The 21,417-nt window shown below is 42.6% G+C and overlaps 1 protein-coding gene across 1 annotated transcript in view; it reads left to right on the top strand.

Moving 5' to 3' along the window:
• The first annotated feature begins 1,398 nt into the window (after nucleotides 1-1,398).
• clmpb (CXADR like membrane protein b) overlaps nucleotides 1,399-21,417 on the top strand; it is a 104,503-nt gene continuing 84,484 nt past the window's right edge. Inside the window, exon 1 of the mRNA XM_084065418.1 lies at nucleotides 1,399-1,855. Coding sequence (XP_083921544.1) covers nucleotides 1,786-1,855 — 70 coding nt within the window. The 5' untranslated portion in view covers nucleotides 1,399-1,785. The remainder of the gene's footprint in view (nucleotides 1,856-21,417) is intronic.

Below are 21,417 nucleotides of genomic sequence, written 5' to 3' on the forward strand. Positions count from 1 at the left end.
GGCTACACTGTGCAGTCACAATGCATAGTCATACAGGCAGGACCTGTGGTGTAAGAGTAACTAAGTACATGTACTGAAGTACTGTACTTGAGTGCAATTTTGAGGTATCTTTACTTTACTGTAGTAGCTATTTCCAATTTTCAATGCTTTTACCTGTACTTCATTACATCTCAGAGGCAAATAAGGTACTTTTACTCCACTACAATTATTTGAAAACTGAATTACTAGTTACTTTGTAGATTTTGATTATTATTACAAAACATAGGCTACGTTTAACAACTTCAGCCCTGTATACATTTTGGCCATTTTAAAATAGCTGATCTACAAGCTCACAATGCGTCGCGAGTGTGAGCTTGTAGATCTGCTATTTCCAAAGAATTTTTAAACATTTCATACATTTGAAAACTTAATACATAATGAGTACTCTCTAGTTTTGGTACTTTAAAGGTAGGGTAAGTGATTTTCTTTGGTTAAAATAAGTGTTAAATAGCTCTATATTCTGATAGTACTCATTGCTATAGAGTGTTTGTTCAGTAAAAGGAGTCTCCTTGTCTCTCCAGCTCTTTATAAAACAGAAAATGCATTTTCGTTTCAGTTTCAGTTTCATTTCCAATTTTATCCAATAAGTATAGAGAATTCAGTCAGGATGCAGATTAAACAAGTGAAATTGGAAGTGATGACACTAAGAAATGAGCTGACAAAATGGGAACTGGAACACTATAAAAATTAAGCTGATAAATGGGTACTCTCTTCTGATTGGCTGAAATATTGTCACCTACCAAAAAATGTATTTTCTGTTTATTAAAGAGCTGGAGAGACGGGGAGGCCCCTGTTACTGAACAAACACTCTATAGCAATGATTACTATCACGATATAGTGCTTTAACCTTTTAACAAAATACTTTTTGTTTTAACCCAAAAAAATCACTTACCCTACCTTTAAGTACATTATTTGATACCAATACATGATGTCACATGGCTACATTTGTACTTTTACATTTTGAATTCCGGACTTTTTTTTTTACTTGTAACAGTAGTATTTCTACATTGCAGTATTGATACTTTTACCTATAAGTAAAAACAAAAAACTTCAGACTCTAGTGGTCTCCATCCTTCAGCATCCCGCATCCATCCATCCACCTCTTCAATCCCACCACCCCCCCCCCCTCTTTCTCTCTCTCTCTTTCTCCCTCTCTCTCTCTCTCTCTCTCTCCCTCTCTCATTCTCTCTCTCTAGTATGTGTGCAGCGGAGGAGGAGACAGACTGCTGCTCACAGCGACGATCGCCGGACACACACTCACACCCCCCCCACACACACGCACGCACACACACACACACACACACGCACGCACGCACACACACACACGCACACACACTCACACACGCACACTCACACGCGCGCACACGCACACACACAGAGAGACACAGAGGGAACCTGCAAGGCACACGTCCCACGCCAGACCAGCAGACAAGCAAAGGAACTTTGATTTGACGCGTCGCCAACATAAGCATGGTGAAGAAAATGAGGATCAGGGAGAGCCACGGTCCTTAGATTACAGCATCGCTGTGTGAAAGATACAGTATGATGTCCTTGGGAGACTCTGATGATCAATGAAGAATTCTCTTTTCTCGTGTCTCTGCTTCATCATTGTGCCTGGCTGCACAGCTGTGTGACTTGGGTCATTTTTAACTCTAATGCTTGGGTCACCCCCCGAATGAATGTGATCTGAAGGTGTATATAGTCTGAGAGAGTGATCGCATTGTTTCCAAGCTTCTCTCTCTCCGCATGGGATTTCCAGTCGTGTCTGCTGCCGCTGCCGTGATGATGTCTGCAATATCAAGCTCTTTGTTTCTGGGTGAGTTATTTATATTCATTTCATTACAAATCACTGAATGCTTATAGATAGTCTATCGTTATTGAGGATGATGGTGATCGGATCATCATTATTGTATTTTTGGTTGTCTGTTTCAGTCCCAATTATTGTAGTTATTTTAAGGTGTGTTGATATTTTTTGGTATTTTATTCATGGACATGATGATATGCCTATTGTTGTTGAGGATGAGAAATAAAATACAAACATACAGTGGGCTTACACACCTTATGCCTATTGATATGTTTGTGTTTTATTAATGGCTGATGTGGAAACAAAACAAAAAAATCGGTCTGCAATTTGATACAGTATGTCAGGATTTGGTCTGATCTCTTGCACAGTGGATCCGCAGACTTTTCCTCTTTTATGTATACAAAGGGCTAAAACGAAAAAATTGCCTCGCAAAGGCACATTTTGACAATGAATGAGGAATAAAGCGCAAGCCAGACACTCATTTTCCGGAACGAGACTGCTTTAATTATCATAGCTGGTAGCCAGTTGAGACCATTATAAACTCTATGATTGAGACACATTTTAAAAGATAAAAGTTCAGCCAATTAAAGAAGGGCTCCTCCCTTGGAATCCTCGATCGACGTGTTTTTGTCCATGCTGCTAATGTTGTAATTATTCACACAGCCTATAGCCTGATTCAGTCTTATAACTGAAAATATTTCTTTCACATAGGCTTCAAAATACAGATGATTTCCTAGCCTACAAGTCCTTAATTGGCCTATAATAATTCCCTAAAATAAAATAAATTATAACAAATCCTGTGTTGCATGTTAACATGCAACACAGGTTTTTTATAATTTATTTTATTTTATTTATTGTGGCACAACACAACGCCTCTTCTTGTCAGTCAACTTGAGAACGTTTTTGGCAGTTATAGGGACGGGTTACGCCAATGTTTACGTTTGGATCACGGATTGGCTCTTTAATTATGCCTGAAAAGAAAATTGAAAACACATGTGTGTGTTTTTATGAAGGCCCATGAACCGCCCAGCACTTCACTTGCAATTGACAAAAAAAGAATGTTTTGTTTGACTGCTGTCAAACAACCTTCCTTTGTCTATATCACTGTTTCCCCAAACGTCTGGGTCGGGACCCATTTGTGGGTCGCCAGACACATTTTTATGGGTTTTATGGGTGAGTAAATATCTCTTTATTTTTTGTTTCCTACATTTTGTTTTTGATTATTACTATTTCAAAACATTTTCCCCCCAAAAATCCCCCCCAAAAAAGCTAAACTTTCATGAGTTTTCCAAAGAATTTCATGAATAAAACATTTAAAAAATCAAAGAAAGTCCATAAATTAAAAAACAAATGTTGAAGAAGTAGTGAAAATAGCCGATCTACAATCTCACAATGTGATGCGACCTGTTGTGAGCTTGTAGATCTGCTATTTTCACTATAGCTTGGGTCCTGGCTTGGGAGACAACAATTGTCTCTTTTGGGTCTCGAGCCAAAAAGTTTGGGAACCATTGGTGTATATAACGACAGATTGCAACTGCTTCGCCAAGTGCGAATCCTAAATTTGTCCTGTCACCATTGCATTGGACGTGGGGAGGAGCTGGTATTTTTAATGGATGCTTGATGATGAAAGAGAGACAGAGATGAAAGTCAGTCAGAGGTGTAATGTTAGGCATCCAAAGACTAATAGTGAGCACATCTGCTTTGGTTTGTTTCTGACACTCTCAGAACTGTGATTTGGAGTGATGGTAGCCTACTAACCTACCACCTTGTGCCTTGTGTGTTTTGCTTTGCAGTGCTTTTTTTTTTTAGGTCAAATTATTAAGTGCTAAGCAGTAGGCTATGCCAGTGGTTCTCAAACTTTTTCATGTCAAGGACCCCCAAAATGATATGTATTTGGCCATGGACCCCCATCTCAAAATATTTTGTTCCAGGGATCAAGTTTTCACGATTAAAAATAAATAGCAGATCTACAAGCTCATAGCGCTGCACTCGGTGCCGCGCGCTATGAGCTTGTATATCTGCTATTTTTGAATAGCCAAACTATAGAATATGGCTAAAGTGGTTAAAAAGATTGTGACACTATAATTTTAAAAAAATTCTGGGGACCCCCGGGTACCGCTTCAAGGACCCCTGGGGGTCCCCGGACCCCACTTTGAGAACCAATGGGCTATGCTATAATGCTATTAGGCAAATGAAAAATACATTGTGCTTATTGTGGTGTCATGTGAGGTTGAAGGTCAGCCAATGGAGACACTGATCAACAACGCATCAGGAAAATAGAAAATCAATGTTGTTGCACAACACGCTGTGTTATGATCTGCCTGTTTCTCAGGCAGTGCATTGGTTTGTCATTTTTCTCAGGGTTAGTCATTGAGCAAAAGATGATGGTCATTGAGTCCATGACTGACTGACAGAGCTATAGAAGTATAGTGGACATGTCAGGCGGGGGTCATGACTCTGGTGTCATTTTAGATTTAGCCATGTGTCAAGTTTTGTGTTTGGTCAAAGTCAAAACATTTAGCTTCCTCATCAGTGTTTTACTGACTATATGTTGATAAGGGCAATTACATTGATTAATGATTATACTGATGATGATGATGATCAAGGTTCAAGGTTGTACTTTATTGTTACATCTTGTGTACAGGTACATAAGAGTAAAACTTATGTTGGTTTGGCTTGGGGGGGGTCTATTTAGGTTTCTACACTATCAGAGTTAAATTAACAGTGAGGATTTTATGTGTACTACACAGTACATTTCTTTCAAATTACCTAATGTCAGTATTAATAATGCATAATGATACATTTATTTGAATAGCTACTTTTAAAACAGTTTACAAAGTGCTTCTTTACACAGCACATGGAAAAATTAAGTAAAATACCACAATTAACTAAAATTAAGTAACAAAAGAGTAGTTGTTTGATACCTGAGTAAATTGAGCAACACTGTTTGTCAGTAGGGCTCAATTCACACTTCATTTAGGTACAGTAATAATGGCATTTTTCTCAAATTAAACCTTAATCCACACCCAAATGGAATTGGCTTTTCTCTAAATAGCCTTCATTTTTGCCATAGCAAGACATTTTCCCCCCATTCTCCTGTGAGTTTCAAGCTCTCTCACATCATTCTATGAAATGGATTAAAGCATTGTGTCAGACTGTTGGGAACCGTAATTTTGGTCTGAAGGGTTCAAAACCCACAACGATTACAATTGCTTGGCCCTCTTAAGTGTGGACATAAATGTCTTCCAGTCAGCCAGCCCAATAGGGGAATCTGGACCTGGCCAGAGGAGATATGTAGCTTCTTCTTTAGCTGGGCTGCAGTGCTATGGCAGCCTAAAGGATATTTCTTTCCAAAGTTATGGCCTGTATTAATTCTAGATCAACACAGAGGCCAAGCAAAGAGAGGAAGTGGCTGTTTTATTGTAAAAGAATCAATAGTCATTAATAGGGCCTCATTTCCTTTTTATTTGGATTTGGCCTTGCAAGTCCTGAGACGTTCTTAATTTAATATCTGCCGGAGATGTAATATCCACCGTGCACATTTCAGATAAGTACCACAATTAATTGCCACAGAGAATTCCTTAACCCCATTTGTAGTTCAGTCCTTAAGAAGTAAAAACCCAGAACAAAGACAAACAGCGACGTAATAACGGTTAGGAGCAGTGTTAAGAGTCACCTAAGTAAAGGAGCCTATTGACGGATTGCCAGGCTCTCTTTGTGCCAGCATTATAGATGTTTTTTGGAGGGGGTGGGGGGGGGGGTCTTGTTAGGACTTAAGTGCGTGGCTGAGTGGCTGTCCAGGAAGTAATAATACACTGTAAGTCACTTGACAGAGAAATGTAATAGGAAAAAATGACTAGCCCTTCAAGCTGGGATTCCAACCAACCACACCCTCATTGTCATTTGAGCTGAATGGTTGCTTGGACTGTTTTTATTTGGCCATTCTTTGAGGTTACGAAAAACCCCAGTGACCATGGGGATACAGCATGTGAAGACAATTTACAGCAAACTATGTGCGTGTGAGTGAAAATCCTGTGAGTGGACCCTGTTAATGTGTCCATTACGGGTCCATTTGGCTACTTTTGTATACTCTCATAGTTGAATTAACACTCAGGATTTTATTGTACGATTTTGACATACAGTATGTGTGTGTGTGTGTGTGTGTGTGTGTGTGTGTGTGTGTGTGTGTGTGTGTGTGTGTGTGTGTGTGTGTGTGTGTGTGTGTGTGTGTGTGTGTGTGTGTGTGTGTGTGTGTGTGTGTGTGTGTGTGTGTGTGTGTGTGTGTGTGTGTGTGTGTGTGTGTGTGTGTGCGTGTGAGTGTGTGTGCGCGCGTGTGTGTGCATGTGTGTGTGAGTATGTGCTTGCGTGTGCATGCACATGTGCATACTTGTATGGCTAGAAGTGTCAGTGCGTGCTTGTGCCTAGCCATGCATGTTAGCGCTTAGATGGAGATAAGGAGAGCAGTGGCTCTAAACAGAAATTCTGCCCCCATTCTATATTTAGCATGTCTGCCGGGGTAAGGCAGAGGATCTCGGAAATGTGAAGATGACAGGAGCCTCTGGAGCCAGAGGTTATGAAGTGACATCCTGATGTGGTTGCCCCCTGAATTGCGCGCGCGCACACACACACACACACACACACACACACACACACACACACACACACACACACACACACACCACAGCCACAGAGTTCTGACAAATCCACTTGTATGCAGCCGTTTTGATATTTGACAATCAAGTTACCATAAATGAAGTGTATTTTTTTTCCTTTTCTTTTTTTCCTCACTCGCTCTCACTGATTGTTCCTCTGGCTCATTATTTGGCATCTCACACGCATATCTCTGTGTGTGTGTGTGTGGAAATTACTGGAATTTTAGAGCACAGGCGGAAGAATTTGGCAGGTTTCATTTGTGAGACCCAAAATTGCACAGTATTTAACGCTTTTGGCAGTTTTGTTAGATAGCTGGACAGGCTTGCACAGTCATCAATCAATATGAATTTGAGTTAAGACTTGGTTCTGGAACCACCGTGAAATACCCTTCAGATGACTTGCAGAATTATAATCACCTTAATAGCCAGTAGCCATGTGCAATAAAGCAACGGAGATCTATCAATTGATGACACCGATGCAAGAGATTCAACCATACGTTTCCGCATCGCCCTGATCACCCATGAACACGAGACCATCCATGTCACTTTACATAAAGTAAATAGGCGTTGACACACTGTTGTGACCAGTTAGCACTTTGCTTCATGCAGTGTGCCATAAGGTAGGCACATGACTTATGTTGAACCTATAACGTCAGCGTTTTCACACACAGTCCCAAGACAGAGGAGATAGGATTTCCATTCAGGGGTGGGCTGTATTACTTGTAGCAAAAACAAACCATTCTGAATGGCTCGGCAAGGGCACAGCCAGTGGTGGAAAGTAACTAAGTACATGTATACTCAAGTACTGTACTTATGTACACTTTTAAGGTATTTGTACCTTACTTGAGTATTTCCAATATCCAATACTTTTACTTCTACTCCACTGAGATGTAGTGGAGAGGCAAATATTGTACTTTTACCCCACTACATTTATTTTAATACTTTAGTTACTAGTTACTTTGCAGATTTTGATCATTATTACAAAACATACATTACCCACTTCAGCCCTACTGTATATACATTTCAGCCATTTGATCTACAAGCGAGTGAGCTGAAACATACAGTACATTTTGATGCCTATACTTTTGTACTTTTACTCAAGTAAATTTTGAATTCCGGACTTTTACTTGTAACAGAGTATTTCTATATTGCAGTATTGATACTTTTACTTAAGTAAAAAATGTGAGTACCACCACTGGGCACAGCACACAGGAATCTAGAACCTCTGTTAAGGTGTGAATTAGGAGGCCTAAAGCTGAAAGCTGAGGGCCCAACTGTCCTCAAAACGATTAACACATCAGTAACACGCACACGCACGCACACGCACACACACACACACACACACACACACACACACACACACACACACACACACACACACACACACACACACACACACACACACACACACACACACACACACACGCACACACTGATTTGCCATTCAAGCACTTTTCCTCTGATGTGTTTGGCCTTTGAATGTCACTGTGTTTTCCCAGGTAACAGCCACGTCCCTTTTTTCTGGACCTTCATGTTTCATTGATTGTGTATGCTTTTAGTCACAAGGTCCTTTCATCCTGTTTCTGCCAGCCACATGCCGTGCTCGGAAGTGAGAGGGACTTGGAGACAAAGTGTACCTGTTTTGTAACATCCCCCCCCTCTCCCCCCATCTCTGTTCTCTCTCTCTCTCTCTCTCTCTGTCTATGTCTCTGTCTCTCTGTCTTTCTTCATCCGTTTTCTCACCATGAATAGCAGCGTGTAAAAAAGACAGACACCCAAGCAGTGGTGGAAAAAGCACTAAGATATTTTAAGTAAAAGTAGCAATACCTGACAAATATTCTGTTATAAGTAAAAGGCCTGTGTTCAAAATGCTACTTGAGTAAAAGTACAGAAGTATTGGCATCAAAATATACGTAAAGTACCAAAAGTAAAAGTACAAAAATGTTTGAAAATAGCAGAGCTTGTCAAAATTGTACTTACGTACAGTACTTGAGTACATTTACTTTACACCACTGTATCCAAGGTATAAGTGAAGGTTGCAGTGTTGAGAAGAAGTTATATATATATAGTTTCACAAATAATTCTTTTTTTTTTTTTGCAACAATGTTTGCTTGATAGAATCTTTTATTTGGCTGTCACCTGCTGCGTTCGTGATAAGTTCCTGAATCCCCAGTCCTGTCAGGAATGATCGATGTGAGACCATTTTTTATTTTCTCTGCCGCATCACCACCGCTCCAAGTTGATCCACCGAGAGAAAAAATCCAACTTCATTTAACTCCCAGTCATTAGGACGTGCAAAGAAGAAGGGTCTGGAGGGAGGCAGCAATTTGTAAGATCTGGGATTTGTTTGAGCATAATCCTATCCAGCTTTTATGATAATATCCAGCGTGTTACAGTAATTTAACTCTGTGAGTATAACGCTTGATTCATACTTTGTTGCAATTTGTTGTGTCACGTGCCGAAAATAGCCGACCTACAAGCTCACACAAGACATTGTGCGCGACGTGTTGTGAGCTTGGAGATTGGCTATTTTTGGTGTGTGCTGGTGTCATGCAACAAATAATGAATTAAGCATAAGGGTCCATTTTTAACTACAATAACACTCCAGGTTTGAAAGTATAGCAGCAACATGTGGGTAGAAATGTATGCTTACAGTACCAGTGAGGTCATTGATGTTTTGTTTTTTGTGTATGACTTTCATGTCATAAAACACAAGACACCAGGCCCAGACAGAGCTGGGCTTGTGTAGTGTTTCTGACCTGTAAACCCTCCCCCCTTTTCATCCTTCACTGGGAAAATTACTGCCAGAGTATTTTGGAACATACGAACAGGAACTGCCTATTTCACTTTACGGCTAATCTTTGACAGATGTTCTGGAGAGGCTCACATTCATATTAACTGGAGCCACATGCTCACCCCTACACACACACACACACACACACACACACACACACACACACACACACACACACACACACACACACACACACACACACACACACGCGCGTACACAAAGAGCACAATTTTGCCAAACATAAAAAATGATGTCGTTTTCTTCAATTGTTACAGCTATTCCGCTCTTTATTTTCCATTTCAGTAGGCTACAGTGGACAGGAATGACAGGCCAGAGACAGCCTGGAGATGTGACATAGCTCATGAGCCAGTGTGTAGGTCTGTGCATACAGTATATATGAGCCAGGACGTGTGCAAACAGTATATACGTATGATGTGAGGCAGGATATAGATCTGTACAGTATACAGTATATGATATGATCCAGGACGTATAGGTCTGTGCTACAGTATATATTTGTACATTTATGTACATATTATGTGACGCTCACCAGCTTGCTTTACCTCCAGACTGCCCCTAATGTGTCATTTTAAACACACAACACATCCATGTGTCAGCAACAACATCTGTTGCATCGATGTGTATGACAATCAGCATATGTTGTGCGGGGGGAGTGGATGTGTGAAATATTTACACTTTCCAATGTGTATGTGCAGTGCACGCGCACCACACAAAGGCATGTGCACGTGTACACATGCGTGCAAAGGAGGAAGCAACATGTTATTTCTAACTAAGTACACTGACAATGTGAAAGCTATCATCTAAAGATATGGACTCTAAGATGACCACAAGTTGACATTAATAATAATAAAGCCTCAGACAGAATAATCAAATCCTTAACATCTCATCAGGCCACTCCTGTGTGCTGATCTTGGCTATTGTCCCAATTAGGAATTAATCCAATACATAATTGGAAAGATATATAGCGATATATATAAATACAGGCTACTTAGTTAGCAAACATCAGGCAAGGCGAACACATATATGCAGTAGTATAGTCTTTTCCTGAAGAAACTGCTATGTTAGCCCGTTTTATCCTGGGCTGGTGATAAGCCAGGTTGAAGCCCCTGCAGCCACTTACGGTTCACTGTAATCTCCACAGCCACGGCCATTTCCTAGCAAAAGTGAGGATTTCTGCACAATTTACGGCGGTAAATAACCATGAAAGTCATTGGCGCAAGGGCAAATAGAGCTTTTTTCTTTCTCTCAATTATTTGGAAAACCTCAAGCACTGCACCGTTAGTGATCATAAACATTTTAATGGCGGTCTGTGATTGTTTAATTAAGACAACTCTGACATCAAAGGGCGACCAAAACAACCCGATAAGCGCCGTTACCGTGGCCTACACCCTCCAAGAAGGTGTAGCGTGGAACCGTCTCCCATTGATCCATCCCATTGAAGTTCTGCCTCGATGTTAGAGCTCTGCAGCTTATTGACATCGCAGGAAATGGAGCAATCATCTGTCAAAAGGACGAGTGCTCTACAAGCTCTGAGAGCGAGAGATGATCAAACTTCACACTGGATCCGAAAGTTCCCATTTAAAATCATCTGTTTATCCCTCAGTGCTCAAGATGCTATCTTGTCTCTGAAGGTTCCAAACCTTGTTTTAGTCCTTTCAAGCATTCTCTCTGCCTTAGTGGGAACTGGCAGCGTGGAATAAAGATGGCACGCTTGTCTTCTCTTAGCAGAACATGCGTTTGATCTGTGTTCTCTGTCTTGTCTTCAAAACCAGGTATATATCTCTCTGTTTTGCGAGCTCCTGTGCAATACAGGAGAATAAACAGCTCCGAAACCCGAATTCCCATAATGTTGGGGTATTTTTGTATTTATTTTTTTCAGCTTCAAGCAGCTTAACGTATTGCTTACATCAATGACACAAAATATACTGTGTGTGTGTGTGTGTGTGTGTGTGTGTGTGTGTGTGTGCGCGCGTGCGTGCGTGCGTGCGTGCGTGCGTGCGTGCGTGCGTGCGTTCGCGAGCGTGCGTGTGTGCGTGTATATACAGTATATATATATACTATATGTATGTATGTATGTATGCATGTATGTATATCTATCCAGTCCAAGTACAGTTGTAACGTTTTACTAAGAATAGAGGGTTTACGGGGTTAATTTTACGGTGTAATACTAATTACTTAATGTATGAGTGTGCACCTGCCAGACCCCAAGCCTGTGTGGTTGCTCATTTCACCAAGTGATTATGGATTATCATGTCCAAATGGGAATCATTCAGGGAATACGCTTTACAGCTACAGGGAGCCTTGCTACAGCATTCTCGTAAATCTTGAGGAGTGGACGTTACATTCCTGCAATGTACTTCCTTTTTTCCTTAGCACAAAGATGACACTAATGCACTAAACATTGACTTTGCTTTCCTCCTACGGTACACGACATTCAGTTGTAATTCAATTCATACAATTGATTATAGATAAAAACAAACAACTTACGGTGCAAAAGCAAGTGGGCACCAGACAACAGCGACCCGGTAGGAGGTTGTTTAGTTTAGTCCCCCCCCCCCGTCCACCAATGTGCAGTCACTGAATGAACGGGAGGAAATGTTCCACGTCGCTCTATTTAGACGCCCGCTGTTCCTTTCAATTTGAAACAGTCTATTAGCCCAGCCAGTAGGACACTCCATTAGTTGTTTTGAACCCGCACGCTCCATTGTCTCACTCCATTTCCTCACCTCTTCACCACTCTCTCCCCAAAGCGTCGGTGCCTTTAATCAGAGGAGACCCCACTGCCTCCCTCAGACATTTATCTTCAGCCTCTTTGGTCGTTCGCCACATGGCCTGGTAAGATCTGAAGATGGATGGTGTCTGGTCAGGGGGGAGGTGGGTGTGTTTGGTGGCCATTGATTAGAGTGGTTGAAAAGCAGAGCGGTTACCTGCACTATAGACCTGAACAACACCTGGAAGATTGCCTCTCGTCTCTTTCTCGTTTACCGTGCCGTCCCTCTTTGAAGATAGGACTCAGCCACATGTCTGACCGTGTTCCATATTGAGGGAGGCAGAAAGTGGTTATGTTTTGGTTGGGAGAAAGTCACAATAATAATCCAAACCTTTAGCTCTATGAGTATATGTGTCGGTTGATTTTTTTTAGGCAAGGAATGGTCAACAAGATTTTAGTTAGTTTAATTGCTCTTCAGTTGGAACTCTATAATGCAATATTTAGGTTCCACTGTAACTGCCAGACATACTCTCTCTCTCTCTCTCTCCTAGTGCCTGTTTGTGTGATGGATGGTTTAATTATCCAACCACAATGCTGGCCATTTGGCTGTTCATACCGCAGCGAAAACATTGCAAACTGGATATCGCTGATCAATCGCTGGGTCCGTCCACAATTAAGTGTGTAAAATGCCGCTGATTGCACGACAGTCCGCAGCGTGCCACATTAACATACCGCCCGGCCATTTTTTTTAATGGTTGTAAAAAAAAAAGCTGCACACGGATGCAGTTTTACAACAGTGCCCTGCTTCACACTAACACTGAACTGCTACACACATTGTCACCTGGGAGCTGCCCAGTACAACCACAGTGTTCTCTGCTGTTGGCCACTGAGTAACTCCACTGGAGCATACAGGAGCATCGTGTAGGTTTTTTTGGGGTGACTCGTTCAAAGGCACCTTGTAGTTCTTCAGTAAGGAAAGATCATTTGTCATTCCCTCCCCCCCTCCCAGATTGTCCTTGCCGGTCTAGGGACTCAAACTGGAGACCCTCCGGTCCCACGTCACTTGGCAACCGCTAAGAGGCTGAAAGGCAGGAGATGCGCTCTCGGGAAGTTTGCATAGGAGATAAAGTCACTTATTCAGGTGGTTAGGCTGTGTTGAGAGTACAGTATAGCCTACTGCCCGCACTGAGAAAGCCTTTTTTTCCCATCATTTGCCCTCCCTCCCCCTTTCCGTTTTCCAGAGAACGTGGTACAGAACAGATGGCACCCACCACCTTTGTTTTTTACGAGTCGTTAGACTCGACTTGTTGATGAAATGGAGCTCTTTCCGCTATGCTGGCCATGCAGATGTGTAGCTTTACCCTTTTCCTTTTTTTTTTTTTTAAATGTAGCTAGCTTTATCACAAAGTGCCCTGCAGTACTTGTAGTGTATTCTACAGCCTGTGAAGCACCTGTGGACATTAATTTTTTACCTTACAACGCTGGGTATAATGCGCTGCCAAAGAGCATTCGTGACATACGTTCCGAGACCTGAAACTATAAAGACGCTCGCTACCTCTGTGTAGACATGAAAGTGAAGGCTGGCTCATGCGTGCACGTGGCTGCACACTAAACACATAGGCTACTGCAGCCCTGGGGGTAGCGGTGGTGGTGCTTCTGTTGCTGGTGCAGACTCACTGTACTTTGCCGTACTGTAGTGTGCCCTGGGGAGTGGCAAATTGATGCCATCGACTTCCCGGACTCAGTCAGCTCCCAGGCTACGTTCACTGCAGATGCTACCATTCTTTCCCCCCTTTGGTTGTCTCCATTGTTTAGTCATCCTTTTTGCCTTTCGTATACAGCATGTCTGTCTGCCCCCTCACTTGTTTATCCTTGCACGTAATGTAGTATTTCCTACCCACACAAGAGCTTAGGACAGCAGTCAAAATGTCTGTCGTGGCTTGGAAGCCTTTGTCCAAACTGTCACACAGTGTATGGATTTGTCTTATTATGGATGACACCAACTGAACTGTCTCTTATATTTGCATAAATGAATCGTGCTGTTGGGAGCTCAAGGCAGAACCGCATTCTTTGCATGATGTGTCTCTTAAAATATTAAATATGATGTTTTTTTGGACCTGCCATTTTCTCCTAGCAGCAGACATACATTTTTTTACGTTGTGTCTCTTTTTTTCTTTTTCTTTTTTTCAAGAGGGAAATCAAGAGTGTTAGCATTTGGCTCGATATACTGTCTGAGGTCCAGAGTTGCTGTGGAGGAGGAAAGAGCAGTGTCTGCAAACTGGGCCTCTTAAAATAATTAAAGTTGGCTTGATGACTCTGCTCTCCAGATAGATCCAAGCAAAAAAAAAGAGAAGAGAATCTGCATCAAGAATTACCACCCAAACAACAGCAAGCTACATTATGCGCTGCCGAAATAAGGAATAATTTGGGGTCATAGTATGGGATGCTTAGATAAATCGAAAACAAATGCTCTGTCCTGTGACTGCAGAGTGAGAAATAAGGCTTGTTGGCCACTGGCCTCCCAATCTAGCAAACAAATATTTTCCTATGAAAGGGGGGGTGTGTGTTTGTGTGTGTGTGTGTGTGTGTGTGTGTGTGTGGGGGGGGGGGGGGGGGGGGGCTGTTTACTCTATTAACCTTTCCTCTTGGATGCACTCTTGACATTGAACAATGTGGAAGAGGCCCACTCCTCGATGGCCCTTTTGCTAATGAGGCAATTAAGGTTCTCCTGCCTAGGTTGAGCGTGGCGCAGAGTGAGAGCACGAGTCATCTGCTGCCTCAGCAAACACCAAGCATCTGAACCGCGCTGTGTCCAGAATACACAACCACTTCCACATACACACACACATACACATACACGTATACGTACATACAGTACACACATGCATAATGCTTACAGTGTTTCGTCTGTGTCAATGTGACCCTTTGCAGGCCTGGTACAGTAGATCATCAGAAAGGCCAGCCCATATTTAGTAGAGAAGTGGAAAATATCTACTACTGTAGAGTGTCTGCATTTAATCACAGGAACATTTGAACTTGGAAAAACAGCTACAATGGAATAAAAAAAAAAGACTGCCCTGTTTGTTTTGTCCATTTTGTCTTCTTCGTTTGTTCAGAGTAATCCAGTACGGCACTGTACCATTTTAGTGAGGCCATATGTGGAGCTCACACAGCCTTATATGATTATATTATTAGCCGGGTATTTGAATGCTTTCACTCCACAAATACATTTCCCAAAAATAACAATATTACAGAGAGGCTAAAACAAAATAGCTATTGATTTCAGCTATGTTCCACTATGATCTTTCACTTTTATCAGCAAGCAACCATATGAGAGATAGTGGATACTTTATTTCATGGTGGTTGTTTTTTTTACATATTTTTATCCCCACGATTTTTTAACCCATTTATTCATGTAATCCTGGGCGCTACTCTCCCTCTGCCAGCCTAGGGAGAGCCCAGAACTCAGCACACGCCTCCTTCAATGTGTGAGGAGCTTAGCAAGCCACTTCTTATCACCTGACGGGGGAGTTTCCCCGGTAGTATACGTAGCGCGTGGAAGGAACACATTATTCCAACCAGTTCCTTTCCCCTCCATCATGCGCCCCCGGCTGACCAGGGGGAGGCAGTATAGAGACCAGGATTACTGCATGTTTTTTGTGAGGGTACCTACCCTAGGGCCGGGGACACGGGGAGAACATGCAAACTCCACACAGAAAGGCCCTTTCACCAACCCCACCCATGGGGTTACTATTTCATGGTTGATGTTGTGTTTTGGAGTTTGCTTTCAGAGGGCTCCTCGAGAAAAGTCTGCTTTGCTAGCTCTACAGTGCATCTCTCAGTGGCACTGTGTGCATTTCCTATCCTCCCTCCCTGACTTACTTCCCTGCTTCAGAGGCTACCCTTTCTGTGTGTCCTGTCGCTGTGCCCCCCACCAAGTGTTTACTGTGTATATCCTTTATCCTATGAGTTATTCATGATGCTGCTTCAAAAAGCCCTGGGCCGGTTGGGAGAGGAGAGGACAAGATAGGAGAAAAGAGGGATGGAGGAAAGGACTAGGATAGAGGAGAGGAGATGATAGGAAAGTAGAGGAAAGGGAGTGGGGTTTGCAGCAGTTGTGAGCTTGTAGATCTGCTATTTTCAAATAGCCTAGGTATAATATATGGCTAAAGTGGTTGATGTATGTTTTATAATGTAATCATTTAAATCTGCAAAGTAACAAGTAACTAAAGTTTTCAAATAATTGTAGTGGAGTAAAAGTACAATATTTGCCTCTGAGATGTAGTGTAGTGGAGTAGAAGTAAAAGTATTGCAAATTGGAAATACTCCAGTAAAGTAAAAGTACTGAAGTACAGTACTTTGAGTACATGTACTTTCCACCACTGGTTTGCAGCAGTGCAATGCGGTGCAAGGCGCTGGAAGATGCTGCTGCAAGCTTGAGGTTTGGCAACGGCTGATGGAGAGGCGAGGATGTCCGTATGTTGTGCTGATCACAGTCCCAGGAGGCTCATGGGAAACCAGCATACTGATTAGTATACGGAGCAAATCCTCTTGATGTGTGTATGTTCATCTGTGTGCATGTGCATGTGTATATGCAATGTAGTATGTATGGGAATATACAGTATGCACCACTTCCAAGAAAGCATGTGCTCATGTTTGTGTGTGAGTGTGTGTGCGGTTGTGTTTGTCTCTTGCTCTTGTTTGTCTTGGATATATGAGGGTGGGGGTGTGGGTGGGGGGAATCATGGAGATGCGGTTATCCTAAGGCCACTGTGCTTATTTCCAAGCTAATGTTGATTGTTGTTTGAAATGTACAGTACTGACAAAACAAAAGCAGCAATAATACAACCATATCACCCAATTAAATGTGACAGCAATTAGTATGTTTCTCCCCCTCCTCAAGTGGCTGCCTGCTACGGTATGTGTAGCTGCCGCGTCATGCGAAGGCCCTTGCTTTATTAGGGTCTACATTAATATATTTAAGGGATGCGCAATTGTAAAGAGTGATAACGGAAAGGCTTACGGCTGCTCAGAAGGGATTAGGAGACATAGCTATTTGTCTTAAAGCCCGGGCTTAACCATCATACTGCCTTTTACTTTGCTTTTTTTTCCACTCTCCCATCCCTCTCCCCTTGCCTCTGTCCATCCCTCCTCCACGTCCACCTCTCTGGTAATGAATCGCCCTGTGTTTCCTGACAGTAGGCATGAAAGAGAAATGTCTTACTCGGCAGAGAATGAAGACGGCTCGCTCATTAGCTCTGGAAAGGTGCACCGAGCCAGAAATGGGGAGATGTGTCCGGACAGATTTGCTTGAAATCAATGCCTGTCTTCTGAAGTCTCCACTGCTGCGTGTCGGCCCACTCTGCCTGCCTCGGCGATTGATCCGACTGAACTCGCGAGCAATCCTAATTTTCTAATGAGTGTGTGTTTGTGGGGGCAGGCGGGCGGATGTGTGCTTAAGCCACACAGAGGCACGGGGACGGTGTGCTTGCATAAAGACTCGGAAGAATTGAACACAGTGAATTGATTCCCTTTAGTGGGATCACATTTCAGGGCTCCAGTGCAGGTTTGCACTGTCCTTTTGGATTTGGAGAAAACCAATCAAGATGACGGATCCCTTCCCATGTGACGAGATCAATACAGAGAGATCACCTCGCCTTTGGTATGAGAGATAGATGCCTCCAGGCCGGCGGGGGGGTGTCCAGTTACAGGACACCTAGAGGGCACAGTCACAAGGTCCCTGGGAAAGAAAAAAAGTGCTCAGTTTGCAATGGCCACCACCATCAAGCAACCATGTTTCCTCCACCAACCAGCATATATATTTTTTAAATATCACTGGCTGACACCACAAACAATAGGAAACATAGCTTTGCTGTTCAGCATACTGAACAAGGCAAATAGCCCCCCAGGCCTCCTAGCTTTTTCTCACACCAGACATAATCCTTTTCCTCCAACTATACCAGCTATAAGGTCTTCAGAAAGATATTAGACAGAGGAAGATCTTTTTCATTCAATATTCAGGGCACATGGAGAACGGCAGAGGCAGAGGCACTAGAAGACTCCCTTTCTTCTCTTGCTAAGAGGAAACGCATTGAGTGTGTGCACTCCCGCTGTATTTGTGTCACCCTTTAATGCCGTCTGTTGCCACAGGCCCTTGTGCAGATGTTAGGTCTGGCCTATGGTGTACACACACACACTATATAGCCCCGCCAAGAGCCGAGCTGGCTAGCGCTTTTTTAGCTCAGGCTAACAGGGCCCATGAGTGGAAGACGAATAGGCCTGGGTGTACTTTTTCTGAAGCTATGTCAATAGCCCTGTCACTTGCCCCCTGTGCACTGAAGTGCATTGGGAGACCTTTACATTGACGTGCTAGTTAGCACCGTTTCGTAGTTTTGTCTGGGTGTCCCGCGCTGCAGGAGGAGGGGTGGGTGTTGGGGGGAGGGGGGCTGCATGTCTTTCGGGAAATCATAACGCATCGGCTTTCCCGAACCCTTTTTTTGATTATTAATGGAAGTTATTGTGTTGGAAGCCCAGAGCTCTCTCTCCACTCAACCTAGTTCCATTTGGCTATACTATACCCGCGCGGCCCTGTCCTTCTCCTTATACATCTCCTCTCCTCCCTCACCTCCATTTTCTCTTTTACTCATTCCTCCATTGTCCTCCCCCTTTTCTCCCCAGACCTCATGCTCTCCCCCTCTGCTGCATAGCTAATCACCCTCTCTGCCATTGATTTCATAGCTTGTGTGAGTGCTGTAGTCTCTAGAGAGGGGGACGGGCAGGAGGCTTTTCAAATGTCCTGTCTCGTGGGGCAGACATTTTGATGTATGACGCCACACATTGTCATTTGAACGCATTAGCATGCCATGGCCTGCTCGTTGGCCATGATTAACATGGGTTTTGAGAGAGCCCCCGTACATTTTAGGCCTGTTGATTTACTGTATTTATTTTGCTTTGGTTTTCAATCATCAGGCATGCTAGTTGAGTTCTGCCCAAGTAATCCCATCTACTGTATCATTTATATCAGTGGTTCTCAACCAGTGGTCCATGGACCACCGGTGGTCCTTGAGGGGGTTCCAGGTGGTCCCCAGCTAAATGATGGAGAGTTGGTAACCAAATGGACCCTTATACGCAGATCTTTAACTCTTGAGAGTGTAAAATGAGTTAAATTATTGTTAAACATCTGCATTAATTAATTGCTAAACATCTGCATTAATTAATTTACAAGAATTCTACACAGTTAGTGAATGTAGAAGAATTGTTATTTTGACGAAATCTTATCCAACGATAACAAAATATTCTAAGTCTTGGCTCTGAGAGTCTAAATCTCATCAAATGGTGGTCCATGGCTCTGGATCAAGTCGTTCTGGATTAAGAGCGTCTGCTAAATGCCTAAACTGTAAACTGTGGCTCAAATGCCGAATAAATAATGGACACTGATGTGAAAAAGGTTGTTTTCTTCACTCAATGTATCAGATTTTTTTTTTCGCCCCCCGATTTATCCCAAACGGCCTCTTGCGTCACCCTTGTTTGCCTACGTGGTGTTTGAGCTGCGAACAGAGCGTCGTTTCACTAGAGTGAACGGCATGGCCATTAATCCTAATATTTAGACTCAACCCTCCATCCACTCCCAGACTCGGCATGACTACAAGTAATCATATCCCTGAAACCCATGTGTATTATGCTGCAGGGAAGAAAAACTGAAGAAAAAAAAAACACTACAAGCACAGAACGTTACCCCATCAATCTAAAGGCGAGGACAGCCTTCTCCCTCTTTCTCTCTCTCTCTCTCTCTCTCTCTCTCTCTCTCTCTCTCTATCTCTCTCTCTCTCTCTCTCTCTCTCTCTCTCTCTCTCTGCCCCACCCCTCCCAGAGCACCATGTTGTTGTTGTTTTTTGTCACTCGTCGTCACCCTCCCCCCCCCCGTCCGTCCCAGGGGAATATGTTTATGAGCCCTTTTTCTTACTGTGTGTCCCCTTCCATCCCCCTCCCCTCCCCCCTCTCTCCTGTTATTGGGGCTGTGTATGCAGGGCTGTGCAGGGGGGACGTATACAGTAGTAGCTGGTGGCTGCAGGGTCGTGATGGATGGCTACTCAGCCAGTGGTGTAAAGTACATTTACTCAAGTACTATACTTAAGTACAATTTGTAGGTACTTTTACGTTACTGGGGTCTTTCCAATTGTCTATACTTTTACTTCTACTCCATTACATCTCAGAGGCAGATATTGTACTTTTACTCCACTACAATTATTTGAAAACTTTAGTTACTAGTTACTTTGCAGATATACATTATTATGTTATAAAACATACATTAACCACTTTAGCCCTATTTTATACCTATTTTTAAACCTATTTGAAAATAGCTTATCTACAAGATCACAACACGACACTTTTTGAGCTTGTAGATCTGCCATTTTCAAATATTTTACTACTTTTACTTTTGGTACTTTAAGTGCAATCAGAAATAATCGATAGTTGCAGGCAGCCCTAATCTGCTCACTCAAATCCTCAGTGTTACGTTAACTTGGGAGAAGATGCAGTCAAATGGACCGTTTAGTAGCATGAGAGGGAATGTGAGGTAAATGTTTACACCACGGTATGGGGATGTAGACCACTGCCATGTGCCTCTGAAGAGCTGGGGAGGAGATTACCAAAAAAATAAATAAAAGATTACATTTAATGGGATTACAGTAATCTGGTTGTAAATAAAGTGGCAGCGGTGAAATGCTGTAGAATATGCCATCCTGAAGTTGCAGATACAGAAATGTGGTTTTACATGATGCAAGCTAGAACCCTATACTTTGTTGTACGCCAGTAGTGAAAATAGCTGATCTACACGCTCACAACTCTGCACATTACGAAGCATTGTGCGCTTGTAGATCTGCTCATTTCACTGAAGGTTTGCCAAACGTTCATACATTTTTGGCCAAAAATGTTCACCTATTCTGACATGCCTGGAATAAGGATGCTAGGGTCCATGTGGTTAACAGGATCATGATCATGAAATGATCGAGAGGCGCATCCTTTTACAGTTCTTGGTTGACAGTAGTTGTAGATCACAGTGGATAATTATAATATCCAAATGGAAGTACTCTAAAAAACAAAACAACTTCCAGCACCTCCCAAGTCATCAGATTTCATCACTGAATTCAAGCATTCCTGCAGATTTACATCCCTAATTAAGATTTGTAGCAGCTAATCAATGGTCTGTGACAGACTACATTTTGAGTGTCATCTTCCTGAACGTTGGTGCACAGCACAGTGACATCCTGAGTTGTTCATTTACCCATTTGTATTTGTGCAGTATACCGTTGCTGTTTGTTTGTCTCAGATTGATTGAATATTTTATTAGACAGAAACGTAAAAACAGCACAAGTACAGTCAAACACTTTGTCTAAAAGGA

Source organism: Gymnoscopelus microlampas (assembly GCF_963454915.1).
Source record: "Gymnoscopelus microlampas genome assembly, chromosome: 8".
NCBI classification, from domain to species: Eukaryota; Metazoa; Chordata; class Actinopteri; order Myctophiformes; family Myctophidae; genus Gymnoscopelus; species Gymnoscopelus microlampas.